Raw genomic sequence first — 17,596 nt, forward strand, 5'->3', positions numbered from 1 at the left:
CTTCTGATTTTTCAGACATGCGCCATTAAACAATTTTAGGGCTGTCAGTGTATACTTTGCACTAGCCTGATGACCAGACTGAACTCCAATCTTGTTTCACCTCATTATCAAAAATAATGTATCAAAATTTAAGTTTTTTTAAAAGTCTATGACCATTACAATGACACTTGATTTAATGTTTTCCTTTAAAAGCTCTCTCAAGGGTGTTTTTTCAAATTAGAGATTTCATAGCAATAGGCCTATTAATTAAAAATATTAAATATACCTGTCACTGTCAAAACTCGGCATTTGAATATTTTTGCTTTTTAAGTTTCAAATGATGTCAAGTTTTAGGGAATCCTTTCTCAAATCCTCATTGTGACCCATTGCGACTTAAGATCAAGTCTTAAGTTGACAGCTCTGCCTTGGACTCTTCCCGTTTATTTCACCATCTTAAGACCTGAGTGCCGCAGGCCCAGCATCCTTCTCTAGGCGACACACCAACTAAATCCCAATGAAGACACTCAGCTACCATTCATTCAAATATTGTGAAGGATGAGACAACACAGTAAGTGCAGAGCAATTCATTGTCAAATAGCAGAAAACAATACAACAGCCACACACTACAAAAAGAACAGTGGTTTAAATAATGTACATTCACCTAACTAAAACCCCTCACTTCTGACTCTCACATCACGTGGTATATGATGACGCCAGCACAGCATACACACACATCTGAGCATTACATGAAGAAAACAACATGCAGACCTTCAGGCCCTCCAACATTGCATTGTTTTTTTTGTTTTTTTACTGAGCATGATCACATCCTCACCCACAATCTGAATCTAACTCACTCACACACACACACCAAGCGGCATCATCGATAAAACCATTCCATGTGCTCTACTGTGTTAAGCTGACTCATCTGCTGTTTGCTGCTCAGAGCAGGAGCATTCCAATAAGAGTTTGGTTAAAACACTGACCCATGCCATAGGGAGAAGTTCTGCTGTGTGCTTTTCTAAAATGTGTTACAATGTGCTGAGCTTCATCTACACACTACCTGAATACACTAAGTCCTATATAACAGACAATAAGAAAAACCTTCAGACTGAACTTTTAAATGTGGAAGCTCATTCCTGCGAGGAAAGAGGGAAAAAATTATGAAATGTTAGGAATGACTCATTCTAATAAATTAGAATTATGAGATAAGAGAACAAAATTTAGATTTTTTTCTTATTTATCTTTAAAATAATCCTTTTAAAGTCAAAATTGTACATCTAAAATTAACGTCAATATTAAAATATGGTCTTAGTCAAAATTTTGACTTATTTAAAATTTTGACAAGCAAGGAGAAAATGTTGATGCATGTAGTTAATTCTGACTTGCCTATTCAAAATTTATCATATCACATAAGAAAAGGACAAAATCTAAATTTTGAGAATTACTGAGCTAAATTTATGGCATACCAAATTTTATTTTAAAATGTGATATTACAGATAAAACTACAAAATAAACCCAAATTCTGATTTACTGAATCAAGATTATGATGCAACTCAATATCTGTATGTCATAATTCGACGCAAGTCTTTGTCAAACTTAGACTTATGTAATTATTTTTTGACTAGACAACTTAAATTCTGACCTAAGAGGGAAAACTACCATGTAAGACAAAATTTTGACAAAGTCTGAATTATGAAATGTATTATGTCAATATTGTAATAGTAAGTATCATAATTTTTACTTCAGATCTCTTAAAAAAAACTTTTACCATTCCAACCTTTTCGTATTTTTTTCCAGGATAAATAGGCTTCCATAGTTACACCTCATGTGTCAGGGCGAACATGAAAAAAAAAAGAAAAAGAAAAAAAAGGTCTAGGCTACATTCACAAAAACAGCATTTTGGAATTATTGTGGCAAATAACCTTTTTCTCCATGACTCCATAAAACTTAAAACATTCATTTCAAATGACAGCATTTTGGATATTGTGTTCGCTGGAAAAGGTTTAGCCCTGTGCTTCCAGATTTACAAGTAGCTCCACAGTGAGTGTCTTGTTAGAAGAAAAAGACTCTCACACACAGACACGTGCATTCAGAGTGACAACCTGACAAAAGCGATGCTAAAAGATCCCCTCCAGCTGAAATCAACTTCAAACATCCTGACCTCAGGAATGAATCACTACACTATTACGCTATAATTTATGTATAGAAAAACATCTTGTGAATGCAGCACCCAAAGCAGAGGTGATGATTTAAACAAGAAACTGCAGCAGAACTGAAACAAAGGCCGGGGGGCAGAGCATAACAGCAGTAGAGTTTGACACCATTTACAACCACAATTTTATCTCCATGTCTAGGCTCCAGTGGCTATCTCCTAAGAGACCATTGTTATCTCCACAAAGCTATATTTTTGTGAGATTTTCCTTCAGACTTGAACTGAAATTGAAACGACTCAGCTGCAACACATCTTTTCAATAATGCAACAAGCTCATCAGCCCAACCTACAACAAAACAGTGCAGCTGATAGCCAATGCAGGGCTTTTCCTACCTATTATTAAGACTTAGGCACAGCACCTAAGAATTGTTGCACAGGGCCTAAACCGAATGAACGGAAACATTATTCTGAAAATTCTCTACCACTCTGGAGAGAAAGGATACTTTATTGGCCCCAATATAAGAAAATATTTTTTTCTTGAAACTTAGGTATAAAAAAGTGGGGGTTGATCTGAACTAGACAAATGCGTGTTAGAGCAGGTATTCGTTTGGAATGGACAGAGTACCAGTGTAACTACAGTCTTATGGGTTATTTGTAGCCTTATGTTGCCAGGCTAGTTGAGTGTTTGCGAGTCTGTCTCTAGTGAGTCCTTCAGAGTTAATAAGCCTTTTAAGTGTCTGGTTAGTTTAACCTGCAAAAGTTTCTGAAGGCTGGTGTGACGTGTTCTGCTGCCACAGCGTAAATAAATTCATGATGAGTAAAAATGAGTTCTTAGCACCTCCCGACAACTTTACTGCAGAAACGAACCAGGGAGAAAATCTGTCAAACAGCCAAGAATTACATGCCTAAGCCCTCCAGAAACCTAGGGAAACCCTGCAATGAGCTGAATGCTTAGACTTGCAGGTGGTTGAATTGAGTTTCAGTTGTACAGTAATGTATCCAGTCTGTATACTAATGGTCACTCTGCTTTTAACAGCTGCTAAGTCTATAATAATTGCATTAGTTTGAATGGGAAGATGTGTTGATGTATTACATGTTTATGGCATTAAAATAGTCAAATGGAGACATTTGTGGGAAAATGTGACTTCAGTTTTGAGATACCGCCTTCTCTTCCCCTGTGAAACCCATGGGTGGACACAAGTTTTCTTTTCCAGCCTAATTAAAAACACCCAAACAATCCAAACATAAACTAATGAGCTGTAGGCCTGACTGTACTGAAGTTGGATCAAGCATCACATAAGGTGCTAAAGGTAATTGAACATAGGTCATTGCGAACATGTAACAAAACTCTTGTGTTTGTTCCACAATATGCATCATTTTTGTTTATACACACTCTTCCACAAGCAAATCTCACAAATATCAGTCTATGAAAGGACAACTCTAAGTTACAAGGTGTGACGTGACAGAGAGATCAAGCAGAAACATCATTCAGCTCAGTCTTTGGTTAGGTCATCTGAAGAAGCCAGCAGCACTTTAGAGAAGCCTCATAGTGAGTTCTTTTAGGAAACAACAAGAAACATTTGGACAGAATCCCTGAAGAGCACCTGATTCACTTCAAGTGACAACTTAATGCGATGTTTGAGCTGACAAGTCAACATAAAACTGTAAATGGAGTGGATGTCCTGCTTTAGAGGGAGGATGACCCTTGGTAGGTCCAACAGACTGGAGCTGGTTTGTAGATAGGGAATGTAAATGATGCTGGTATCAGGAGTGAAGACATCCCACTGCTCTATCGTTGGAAAAGGCAAGTGGAGAGAATCACAATCACATCAATCCCAGTTCAGTTTTCATGTATGAGCAGGAAGTAGAAAGGTACCCTCGGAAGCGTCAGAGAAAGTGAAGACCTGCACAAATGAAGGCAGCAGTTCTACCATGGAAAGCAACGGATGAAATTGAGCCCCTTTATTATTTGCAAAGTCCTGTTTGACAAGAATCCTCATCAGCCAGGTAAGAGGGAGAACAGGCGGTGTTCTTCTTTCATGGCTGAAGTTCTTCAGACAGCAGGGGTTTGGATGACTCATTCAGGTTTCATGGTGGTGTTGGATAACAGCAAGTCTGAAGGTACTCATCTCTTCCCTGACTTCATGTAGGACGGTATAGCTCCTCTGGCGGTCAGGCCTTCAAAGCGTTTGTAGGTGTAGTTGATGAAGACCCAGTCCTTGTTCTTCAGGTCAGTCTCAGTCTGGTTGGACACCTGGGCGGCTAAAGAAGAAGAATAAGAAGGAGAAAGAGAAGAAGAGGGGGTTTTAAGCATTTCACAGCAGAGACACAAAACATGAAATGTGTTAATCGAAAACAGCTAGGGTACCTGTTGGTGTGAGGATATCTGAATCGGGGAACTCATCAAAGTTTGAGGTGTCGTCGATGCTTTTGATCTCTATGGGAATGGCAGCAGGTCTTTCCCTGGAGAACAGATAAGTGAACTTAGAGAAAAGATTTGGAAAAGTTGCAAAGTTAAATTTTAATTTGAGAACTTAACAAGCTGGGTGAGAATCAGCGGATCATCTGAGATGGCTAACATGTTAGCCTGACCTTTGTAAACCAGGTACAAAGAACAGGTCATTCAGTTTGGATGGGCAGCCAAGCTAAAAGTGGTGCACAAATATTGCTCTGGAGGAATGGAAACTGTTCAACTAGTTGACTAAACAAATAGTAGACTTGATGAGTGTTTGCACAATCACTGAAACAAACTCAAGGTCTGTACCAGGGTACACCAGAGGGGTGTTCCATAAAGATGAGCTATTTGTGAAAAGTCTGGCTGGAATGAACTTGTGAACTGAATCAGAATTTAGCCGTTTCATAAAGCCAAGGCAGAGCTGGTGAGATCACACTGAGTCAGCTGTCCCTTATTTTGCAACACAGACTTGACACATCAAGCACAGATCACATCAATTCACAATAAACAAAACTGACACGTTAAGACAAGGCTGATGTTCATGTCCACCGAGCAACAAATATCAAACGCTCTATTGTGCCGTATATCTAAGTACTGAAAACTGAAGTACAAGATGTAAAAAATGCAGCGAAACCTTAAACAACTTTCAAGTGTCAGTCACATCATTTAATTTATAGCCTTTAAAGTACAATCAAGCATTTTAAAGTGAAAGTTCTCGGTTAGATTCTTTAAAAATACATACATCACAAAACAAACAGTTATAAAAAACACATGTTTTATACTTTGAATTGTTGAGTATAAAAAGAAAGCTTAAGATGCAGAAAACAGTGTACATCTTTCAGCTTGCTGCCTTCTATGATTCATGTTACCTGTGGAAGTTTGAGAGTAAGCTTTGATTGACTTAGATGCTACTCGAGGTAAATGCTATACTCTTTACCGCATATTAAACCCAAAATGAAGCAGTGTTGCTTCCTAAATGAATATGCACATCATCTATTGTAAATGTCATTCTGTCATAATTTCTGTAGAATGACCTGCGGTATATCAGTGTGTAGCAAACAACATACCCATCATAAATAAAAAGAAAAGAGAAGACGCAGAGCCTGAAAATATATCACTGGGAAGGTGGAATTTCAGCCAGAACAGACGAATATATTAGGCAAGAAGAGAGAGAAGAGGACGATCATGACAGAATCTGGCAGATAAATTGCAAATATCAATGCTGAATTAATGTGTGTGTGTTAGTTTAGTTTCATTTTCTTATTTACACACTATGACTCATTTTAAATCAATGTCACTTAATAAGGAAAATCAGTGTCTCTGATAAAAGTGTTGAATTAAAAATGAAGAACAAAAAACTTAAATCATATAGTTTTTGGTTCCTCCTGCAGGTTCTGGAGCTTCTTAGCCTCCTATGAATGGTTAGGAAGCACCTGTTAATCTACAGGCATTTCTAGGAGCAAATTCAGACACTTGGGAAACACCACTTAAATTTAAGAAGTTTCGTAGGATTACACAATCATCTTAGCCTTAAGGTGGACTGATGGGATGTGGTTCTATGGTAATTCAAGTCAGACTTATGTAAACTTCTTTTATGTATGAAGTTGCTCAGTACAACCACAGTCTGATCTGTTGGCCACTGAACAGCAATAGAGCAGTTGGGGATTAAAGGACTCAAGCATACTTCCGTGGTGCTTACATGTATACACTATGATCAAATGTATTTTTAACTATGTTTTCTTGCTTTTTCAGCTGACTGACCACTTACTGGCAGAGATGCAAAACTCTTGAGACTTATCATTTCGTAAAGCTAATATGTGTGCTCGATGAATTTAGATCACAGAGAACTCTCAACAATATCTCAACAACCTAGGGACACTGTCAGTTACATCCCAGTCAAGGTACAAAGCACAAACCCGTTACAGACTGTCAAAAGTGTAAAATATCAGTCGTCTAAGGCCAAGGAAAGATTTTAAATGTCTCAATGTAATAACTCTCCTTAACATGAGCATATGATAACAGTCCTTACCTGATATGGTCGTAGTCCACCCCCTCAAAGAAAGGATTGGACTTGATCTCCTCTACACCTGCAGCCCCGATCCTGTGCTCCTCCTCACAGCAGAACCTGCACACAACTTGTGTTCACTTAAAATCATACACATACAGCGACTCACTACAAACCGTTTTAGGTGCTATTAGATAACTTTGACATATTCAAAACAAAACAATGCATCCATTGTAAATATAAAAAACAAGTACAAACACTGATATCAGTGACTGACTAGCTGCTCCATCAACTATTAAGATAGACGTGAGAGCGATAAAAGATGAACAGAGGTGTGTTCCTGCCTGAGGATGAGGTCTTTGGCCTTCTCTGATATGGGAACTTCTGGAGGAAAGGTGAGTGTCTCTCGCCAGTTCATCACTTTCCTGTATGTCTCCTGAGGTGTCTCTGAGCAGAATGGAGGGTAACCTGCAGACAACGAGGACCGCAAAGACCAACCATCATTTATACCACGTGGCCTCCTTTGTTCTGGTCAAAAGCCCCTGAAGGCAAATGAGTTGGATATTGTTCCATCATGTATCTCGAGTCATTACCTATCAGCATCTCATACATGATGACACCCAGGCTCCACCAGTCACAGAGCTTGTTGTATCCATTTTGCATGAAGACCTCTGGAGCGATGTAGTCTGGAGTTCCCACTGTGGAGAAAGCCTGACAGGGAGGAGGAGGAGAGGGGAACAAGACAAAGCAAATTACAGGCTGTTTGCTTTGAGGTGACAATAAAACACACGTAAAAACTAGAATGTGATTTAGGACATTTTTGTCAGGAACATGGAGCAATATCCAAAATGACTGAAGGCCCCCAAAACCTTTTTCTTCCCCCATTAACTTCTTAACTGTTTTTCAGACAATTTTCAGCCCACATTCACAAGGTTTTGAATTTGTGTTTTTCCTCTGTGCTCTTCTCACTGGGTTGAAGAGGGTGGGAAATGGTAATGCAACATATATCCATGAACCAGTCGGAATTTAGCACCATTCGAATCATAATTTGAAGACAACTGCCGGGTTGTTTACCGATGCTTCCAGGTCACTGTCAATCAAATATGATCAGACCACAACCACACAGTCCAAATGACACAGATTAGCTGAGTTTAAGAGCATTAAAGTCTGAATAAATAATACCTAATTAACTGTCTTTTTTTCAGACTTTCATTGTTGCACATTTAGTAATGAATTTTAAATCTTAAAATTTGAAACCAAGTTTTTCAATCAAAGATATTAATTTTTACAAAAAAGTGTTGTCATATTATAGCATCGCTAAATTCATGACTGAATGGTGTATTTTTGTAGTTCAACTAAACCCAATTAGAGAAACCATCTAGCTGCTTAACTTAATTTTCAGTCATCATAATCTCCTGATTTAACTTCAATTCAAATTGAATTAATAATTTACACTTAATAATATAAACAGTTCTAAATCAAGACCTCAAGGATTAGGATCAAGTAACTCATTAAAAACAAAGTGTAATAGTAAGTACAGGTTCTACACATTAGGCTGTCAATAAATGTGCAGCGTTTCTGAACCAACAAAATGTATTGATCAACAGAGTTTTCATTTCTTAAATTATTATTTTTATTTTATTTTTTAATAAAAGCTGAACTCAATGGATTTTATAAGGGATTCAAAATCAATCAGATTCAGTAAGATATGACATTGGATTCTGATTCAATAAATGCTATTGAATTCTAAAATTTTTCTGAGAAAATGTAATTTCACCTTCATGATCTATAAATATTCTTGAGGCGTCAATAAACTGAATCATTTGTGGGTCTGGATATTTTGAATATTATTGCCAATATGATCATCTTTGGTGCTGATACCAAAACTATACTTTTTAAAAAACCTTTAAGACATAAACACGTTACTATACAGAAGTGATTTCATTTACCAAAAGAAACCAAGAACTAAATAAAATACAGTCTAATGCTGGAAAAATTTTGGATTCAAGTCAGGAAATATCTGGTCAAAGAAAAAGTTGACAAGATTATAAATCTAAAGAGACATTTGGGCCCAAGTTTTGCTATAGACACATTTCGGTCCTTATAAAAAAAAAGTATTGAGGTGTGATGCACAGTCATAATAATTAGCGGATTTATTGCATAGTTTCTTTTTGGGAAACACTTGCCTCTGGTGAGGGTAAAAACCTTTAATTTTGACACGGCTTATTTTAAATTGTGCTATATGTATTCATATGATCCATACATAATCTTCATTGACGTGGATGAAATTCCAGATCTTATGACATATGACCAAAATACTGTCAAAGTGTAATCACATCTGTTTAGACCTACCAGCTGCCTCCTGTTCCTCTTCCAGGTCTCTGCTTTCCTCTTTGAGTTCATATTCTGGAAGGCTGTGGAGACAGGACAGCTCAGTCTTAAAAGCCTTGACCTTATTGATTTATTAAACACCTAAATATCTCGTACAGGCTAATGTGCTGAATTTTAATTAGTATGGAATCACTCCCGCTTTATTTTAGCCAGAAAACCATTTTACGGGGATCAATTATGTATAATACGTGAATATAAAAATGACAGATTTGTGTTTTACTGAAATGAGTTATGAAACATGAATAAACACAAGCGTCTGAGGTTACATGCAAGCTATAATTGAAATAAATGGAAAGGTTGGCCTGACTTTGCTTACTGAGGTCACTGGGCAGGCTGTGGTTCAGGTTTTTGTAGAACTCAGTACGGTGAGCCCTCTTCAGCCCAGTGCACAGACCAAAGTCAGACAGCTTCACATGACCCTGGAAACACAAAACGCACTATTATAACTTCTGAAGTCTGCAGCATACAGTGATGTGTGAGCATTAGCTCATACTCAAGTTAAGAATTTAAGTGCTGGAAGCTAAGTCTCTAATGCCATCATCATAAAGACATGATAAAGAGCAAATAAGTTCAGTGTATACTACATATGAAGACTGGGGAGGGTAAGAAGAGGGGCTCTGCCTAGCAACTGTGTAGTGTAGGGGTCACAGCTGATGATTTTCCCACCTAGTATTAGAATTCTTCTAACTGACATGGACATCATCTGACATGTTCCTCGTGTACCCTTTCCTTCTTTCTCAAAGGTTTATTCCTCTTTCCTTGTTGTATAACAGACAAGATGTAAACAAACATTATCCATCCGCTTTACACAGCAATAAAGTAAGGCCCACAACAAGGTCCAAAACTGTTCCTGGAATCTGATGGAATCAATTCAGTGCTAAATTTTAGTATGGTTTGAATATTTATGTATTCAACTCATGGAGCATAGAGGCAGCTCCAAATTGATTAAGTTGACATGATGCAATAATTTAATAACATGTTTCAAATTAAGTAAAGGCAGGTACACCCAAGGTTGAGAAACTCTTCTATAGTAAGTCTAATAAAACTGAAAATGGACACAATCATTGAGATGGAGAAGGTTTTTAAACATGAATCACCCTGGAGTCTAGAAGCAAGTTGTCTGGTTTTATGTCTCGGTGGATGAAGCCCAACTGGTGGATGGAGTCGATGGCCAGCACCGTCTCAGCTATGTAAAACTGAGTGGCCTCTTCTGTCAGAGTGTCCTTCTTCATTAGCAGGGTCATCATGTCTCCTGCAGCACAACAGCAGAGTCACAGTCAGTAGAGATTGAAACAAACATTCCTACTCAAACATTATGGAACTGAGAAAATTCTGTAGTGCCAGAATGCCTGTTAAGCCAAAGGCTAGCTGGCTCGTGATGCGTTCTTGTCTCCACGCAGTATTGTGTTGTAGGGTTAGAGGGTCATACCTCCAGGCAGGAACTCCATGATGAGGTAGAGGTTCATCTTATCCTGGAAGCTATAGAACATTTTGACCACCCACAGGCTGTCTGCCTCTACTAGAATGTCCCGCTCAGCACGGATATGACCAACCTAACAAACAGTCGGGGACACAAACCAACACACACGGGTTCAAAGATGCCCAACAGAAGCAAAAGCAGCATTCCAGTGTGTCTATTTTGCTGCCTCACCTGCTCTTTCTCCAGCATGTCAGCTTTTCGGAGGATCTTCATGGCATACACATGACCGGTGTCTTTCTTCTGCACCAGACGAACCTGGAGGCCAACACAACAAAGTTCATACCAACCTGACAGAGGCTTGATCAATGGAAAAAAATGCAACTTTAATTTAGTACTGAAAAACAGTCATGGTGGACATGGTGGGTTTCAGCTACAAAATGTTTGGAAGAGCAGCCAGAGGGGCAGAGCTGTTCTCTCATTTAAAAAGAACTCTGAGCAGTCAGTGCTGTGGTCTCTGTCTCATGTGAGGCAGCGATATCAATTAGTCTCCAGATGTGTGACACGTTTACTAGCTGCAACTTTGGTAAATGGACTGCACTTATATAGCGCTTTTCTAGTCTTATCAACCACTCAAAGTGCTATACACTATGCCACAATGACTTATTCACACACATTCATACAGTACTCATTTCTATACATACTGCGCTTTTTACACACACACACACACACACACACACACACACACACACACACACACACACACACACACACACACACACACACACACACACACACACACACACACAGACAGAGGTTTTGCTGCAACAGACTCGGTCTGCTGTGATGAGTAGCTTATGGTGGCTAATGTTAACTAACATTAGTTAGCTAACACACACACACACACGATACAGCGGCAGCAATTTGGGGTTCAGTACATTGCCCAAGGACACTTCGACATGCGGACTGGAGGAGCCGGGAATCGAACCACTGACCTTCCCGTTAGTGGACGACCCGCTCTACCTCCTGAGCCAAATTTCAAATGACAGAAAAACATTTTCTCAACCATTGGATATAAATTGAGAATTTTTTGTGTGTTCATGTTTACTGATTACCTTATGGTATTAATGGTGCCTGTGTTCCTAGATATTACAGCGCATATATACAGTAGAAAAACTCCATACAGGCTTTCAGACATGTTGAACTACACTCTGAAAACAATTCAGCAAGAACAGCACTGACACTATCTTGCTAACTTATTATAATTAAGTGTTTTGTGTCCCAGCAACACTGTCACAGATAATACTGCATGTTCTCCACTGTGTGCCATTGTGATCCAACAGGTTGCAGATTTTTGAAGGTGTGTTGATTATCAAGATGAAGTACAGCAACGTTTGCTTGAAATGAAAACCTGCACTGTTTGGATGACAACTGCACACAGGAATAATATTTCAAGTTTCATGTAAAAGGTTTTTACCTCTCCAAAAGCTCCTCGGCCAATCACCTTCAGAGACTCAAAGTCCTCCAGACCCAGTCGAGTACGTTTTAGACGCAGAAACTCTGTCTCTTTCCTTGCATGCTGAGAACGCCGGATACGTTTCTGCAGAGCACAAACCCCACTTATAAATACACATAATTCTGTGTGATGCACACTTGCTACTTATCATCATCCACAACTGTAGATTTTCAAAGCAACAGCTAAAATTCACTACTTTACAGTCCGTCCTGGAAGTTAAGATCTTGTAATTGCAGTGCAACAGCTTGCAGTTTTACCCACAAGGGTTAAATTGGAAGAAATATAATTTTCCAATAACTACTGATTGCTGTAAAGAAATAACTTCAGAATACTGTTACAAGCCTAGTTCCAACTAAATCAGTACAGTGGAACTTCCTTGCAGATATTTTATTTTCTCTTTGATTTTTTTTTCCCTAAAAGTTGTCTTCTCAAGGTACTTCCAGACTGTTTTTTTTCCCTAGCAAACTTCAAGGAGTTATACTCCATCATGTGTGTCACACTCTCAAAGAAAAAGATGGATTAAATGGGTGGATGGATACATGATAGATGGTAATAATCAAATCTACCTATCATCTACTTACTTGGGATGTGTAAAATAGAAAAAGAGTTCATAAATTCCAAATGATTCCTTCAAGCTACATCATTCTGATTAAAAGAGATCTGCCACATCTGTACAGTAGGCAACATTGGACCAAATACTTGTGAGGACCATAGTTATAACTGCTTTCTGTTCACTCAAAGAAAATAAACATTGAGCACTTTACAGCACTTTTCCAGCAGAAGTGATACCTGACCTACGCTGCGACAGAACTGAAAACCTCAGTTCCATCGAGTGAATTCTCCCATACTGCCACAAAGCATGCTTGGAAAACACTACAGATGTGTATTTGTCACTAACCTCTTCATCAGCCAAGCCCTCCTGATCCATCACTTTCTCCAGCTTCTGCTGTCTAAAAAGACAATTAGACTATTACCATTCTTTTATAGCCACAAATAGTGTAAACGAGTTTTTCCTGCATAGAGAGTTGCAAGGCGGCTGCCTCCGTCAAATTTCGTACCATCTCGAGCTTTCAACAAAAATCTGCTGGTTGTCTTCATGGAAAATGCTCTGACAAGCATTGCCAATTAGTGGATTTCTATAATTTTTAACTGAAATTGCGGCATTACGCCGATATGGTGGTGCTGTAGTTATCAGTACAGTGCACTGGGAGAGGCGCTGTCAACACTGCCAAAGATTTTTTCCTCAAGGAATTTCCTCCAAACTACGAGCTTTTGTTTTTTCCATACAGCAGGAATGTGTCAGGCAGCGCCACCCTGATATTTCATGGCTGTTCAAACAGCTGAATATTGCTTCTTTTGCATCTAAGCACGTCCAATTTATCACAACGGTTTCCTAAATAAAACATTACAGCCCATCAGTGTAAGGTTTTAGCTTAGCAGATATGGCTTGTAGAAACAGCACTTTACAAGGCGAGGAGAAGAATCACGAGGGTAGATGAAACAGTACGGACATCATCCATAGTCGGGCTGGCCATCATTTTGTGTACCATTACCCTCATTACTATCATCAGGTGCTGCAATGAAAAAAATAAAAGAAGAAGATGCCAGCCTCTATAGTAAATCAATAAGTCGAGTGTTGAGTATACTCTGATGTAACTTGTCACAACAGGAAGGGGCCTTCCCTCAACTAAATTTTGACATGAACCATACCCCCTGATGAAAAATAAACACATAAAAATATAATAAGTTTTATTTGTATATGTGTCATGTGTCAAATTATAAGCAGAAGAAGAAATATTTTTTCAGTTTCACTATTTATTAAATTGTAGAATGTTTTAGTCTGGAATCAAAAAATAAAGGTCATCAAGACTTCAGTGTGCAGTGCAAAGTGCTGCAAAAACACAAAGCAAACTAGTCAAAAATTCCATTCGTAGATCTGAAACTTGTGATTGTTACCTCATCTCTCTCTCCTCGTGCTGGGCGATGAGGTTGCTATAGAAGTTCTCCAGGGTCACTTTGGCCATGGTGACCCGCTCCTTAGTGTGGTTACTCATGGAGGAGCATGAGCTCTGGCCAGTCATCGCCATGCTTTACCGGAAATCCACAAAGACGACAAAGGAAATTCATGGCAATTCAGACTGTTGTTACATAGGCTGAGCAAAAACACAACATTATACCACTGAGGAGTAAGAGGTTGAATGGGATAATAGAGGGCTTTAGGAAGCAGCAGAGTGGACTTCAAAGTCTGTTTCATTAAAATGTACCTTGTTATTATGCTAAGGTCAGATGTTACAACATTGAGCTAACCTCTAAAAAATTGGAACTATGAAATAAAATGATGGCTGGTCCAGAAAAAGAGGAAGGAAAGCTGCAGGCTCTGTTGCCTGAGAAAAACAATGCTGATAACATTGTGACAGTGCAGTTATGAAGAAATGATGAAGAAATCTGATTTGTGCAAGCAGTGATGGTGGAGTCCTTCTGTTGGAAAGATGGGGGTTTTGAAACAAGCTGAGATCAAATATGTCTGTACAGTGGCATGTAAAAGTTTGGACACCCCTGGTCAAAATTTCTAGGTGACAAAATAACAAAAAAGGTAAAAGGCCCTAAAATAAACAACACCCCCCTTAAACACTTTTTGGAGCCAGCTAAAAGTCTATAATTCTTGTTTGGGAGGTTTTCGCCCTTTCCTCCTTCTAGTTCTGTGTGATTCTTGGGCTGTCTTATAGGCACTGCTCTTTTGAATTCTATTCACAGATTTCTGATGATGTTTAGGTTAGGGGACAATGAGGGCTATGGCAAAACTACCTCTTGAGGTAGTCCATTATGGATTTGGAGGTGTGTTTATGATCATTATCCTGTTGTAGAATCCATCCTCTTGTCATATAAAGCTTTTTTACTGATGGTTAGCATGATCGACCCACTCCCGTACAGTGGGAGGGGTTTTCTTTTCATGAAATTCTGTACCTTTTTTTTCCTTTAACTTGACTTCCACCATTCCTGTTAACTTCTATTTCTGAGCGCTAGGAAGCTGCTTAAAGGAGCATATGGCTGCTGATTGTTGGGACAAGATTTGAAGAGTCAGAGTATATATGAAGCTTAGAAATTTGCATCACCTGGACTTACATAACAATGATTGTGAACAAGCCATGGCCCCAACAAAAACAGTTCATCTAATACTCACTTTACTTTTCACAGTAACAGAAATTTTGACCGGGTGTTTGCCCATACTTTTTCATGCCACTCTAGACTTGTAATTGGCAATGGTGGACTGACAATGGTCAAGATGAAAGAGAGAAAATTAAGAAAATAATTGTACAGTAGGTGCATTTGTACCTGCAGCCTGTATAGTTAATTTGCAACCAAAAGCATTGCAACCAGAGCTTTTGGCATTACTAAACCAAATTTGGTATTTATTTGTGTCAATGATATATAATGTAAGAACTGAAAAAGTATAATTGGAAGGGACATAATGCAGGGAGGTTTAAGTGTAATCTTAAAAAAATCATGCAGTGGGCATGAATGGAAATTGGAAAATATAGTAAAGTTGATCTGATGAGCTTTCATTTATAAAGCTGACATGTTTTTCTGGTTCATTAAAGTGATTACTGTTTTGTGTACAAGAGATGATAATTAAGTGACAGATATATTACAGAGCTCACAATAAGGTGGAGAAAAGACTTGTGTTGTGCCTTGCGTGTTAGAGAAATGTTGCTATTTGGTGCTTATTCAGATATGAGACATAACATAATGATACATTAACATAAAACCCATATTATGTTAATACAGACAATTTGACCACGTAAATCACGTTCAAAAATCTTTGGCGGTATTATATTTCAGACTTTATTTGCATTAGTAAATTGTAGAATATGTGTTTGGTATGATACAAAACGGTTCAGAACAGCCCCAAACTAAGCTGTAAAAAAGTGGCAGTTTTAATCAGAAAGGCAGTTGCATGCAATTGGAACTCGGGGAAAACAGAACTGGAGCCTTATTCTGATGATAATCGAATATGTATTTAGCGTTTCGTGCAAAGTGACCTTAACTTAACGTTAAATTTGTAGAGAATTTAAACGAAAGTTCATCGTGTTGTCCTCCATAAAAAAATAAACAAAATATAGAGTATTAGGGACTATTCAGAATGATGAAGTTTAGCTAGTTTTGTTCAGCTCATGTCAAAAACAGACTGACGCAGCAAGTGTCAACAACACGTAGCCTTACAAATTGTTCGTTTCGGTTGCAACGTAGCCATTCATGCAATAAATTACTTACAGAGCAAAGGATTATGACTGGATAATAATTAAACTCAACACTTAACGTGCTTTAACGTAACCTTGGTTCAATTATAGTTTATAGTATTAAGTTTGCGTAGTTTCCGTGAACCTATTGCCTTAAAAACAAAAACTTTAACCCGCTAACATTAGTTAGCTTGCTAGTTAGCGATTAAAGTTCCTGGCTGCGTGAAGTCAGCAGAGAAAGTATGAATGACAACGGATACTTCATTCAAAATAAAACTCTTATTAAGAAAGACCTTTTCATACCCTTTTGGTTATTATGGATTTTATTTTGAAAGCTTTTATCGGAAAATCTCCATTTCCATTTTCACGAACTTGACATCGAGAAGTTACCCAAAGCAAATAGCGAAGGGAAAGTTAGCTAGTCAACGTTAGCTACTCATCTGCTAAAATACCTTGAGTCGTTTGTTTTGAAATAAAACATTATAAGACAGCGCGCGTTGACAGTTAATTTAGTAGGATGATTATCTAAAAAAGAACGCCTAACATATTCTCTTTCAGCCCTTTTATTCAGTATTTTTATAGTTGGTCTTTGTTTGCTTACCTTGGTCGAAGGTGCGGTGTCTGCCGTCTCTTCCTCTGTTTTACCAAGTGTTGCGTCACCATCAGTTAGACGGCAGCACGACACCTAGTGGCCAAACCCGCTTCTTGTTTGAGGTTTTACTGCAGTTCGCCTCCTTTACGTTGCATTACTGCCACCTCCTGGATTTAGGATTCCTCAATGTTGATTTATTTTAAAGTTGTGGAAGTAGTCTAATAACTAGAGATAAGGATCTCGTAATTATAACAATTATCAGAAAAGGTTAAGTTGGTTATCAGTCATCGCTGTGCCTGATTTAATTCGCCTTTATCTCCTCTTTAATTTGAAACAGTGGGAGATATTAATGTCACTAATTAATGTGGATATTATTATTATATTTGATAATTTTTTCTCAATTGTTTATAAATGTATAACAAATATGAGCGTAAATATGAATACAATTATTTGTTTTTTTTCAACAAAGTTTGACTTTTACAAGAAACATCATAATAATGTTCCTGTGGATTCAGTGAGTTACACTGTGGGCTACAACTTGGGCCCTGTTTTTTCAGCCTACATTTGATTACATTTTGGAAAATTAAATTAAAAAAATTAGCTATTAACAGTTCATTTTTGCTATGTACCATTGGATATACTGAATTATCACTGAATTACTTTGATATCGAAGAAATCCTAAAAATCTGATGATTCTAAGGCAAATCCTGAAGCGTTCAGATTCCTGTCCCATTAGTCTCTGCTGTTTTACCGGCTTATGGCACTGATAAACCACACGTCATTCATGCTCCACTTCTCATCGGCATATAACGTTTCATATTGACACATGCCACAGCTGATTATGATATACA

At 38.1% G+C, this 17,596-nt stretch overlaps 1 protein-coding gene across 2 annotated transcripts; it reads right to left on the bottom strand.

Moving 5' to 3' along the window:
• Nucleotides 1-4,078: 4,078 nt before the first annotated feature.
• stk38a (serine/threonine kinase 38a) lies at nucleotides 4,079-16,950 on the bottom strand. 2 transcript variants are annotated; one of them, XM_040152524.1, is made up of 14 exons: nucleotides 16,755-16,950; nucleotides 13,872-14,003; nucleotides 12,814-12,865; nucleotides 11,877-11,999; nucleotides 10,634-10,717; nucleotides 10,412-10,535; nucleotides 10,080-10,234; nucleotides 9,299-9,401; nucleotides 8,944-9,005; nucleotides 7,185-7,302; nucleotides 6,936-7,059; nucleotides 6,616-6,711; nucleotides 4,500-4,594; nucleotides 4,079-4,393 (listed from the first exon to the last, which is right to left on the bottom strand). In XM_040152524.1, the coding sequence occupies exons 1-14, from the start codon at nucleotides 16,814-16,816 to the stop codon at nucleotides 4,257-4,259; spliced, it is 1,467 nt and encodes a 488-aa protein (XP_040008458.1). In that variant the 5' UTR covers nucleotides 16,817-16,950; the 3' UTR covers nucleotides 4,079-4,256. The 2 variants fall into 2 exon arrangements, with proteins under 2 accessions (XP_040008458.1, XP_040008457.1); XM_040152523.1 differs by having other exon boundaries at nucleotides 9,290-9,401.
• Nucleotides 16,951-17,596: the final 646 nt, after the last annotated feature.

The sequence above is a fragment of the Xiphias gladius genome, chromosome 18 (assembly GCF_016859285.1).
Source record: "Xiphias gladius isolate SHS-SW01 ecotype Sanya breed wild chromosome 18, ASM1685928v1, whole genome shotgun sequence".
Taxonomy (NCBI): Eukaryota; Metazoa; Chordata; class Actinopteri; order Istiophoriformes; family Xiphiidae; genus Xiphias; species Xiphias gladius.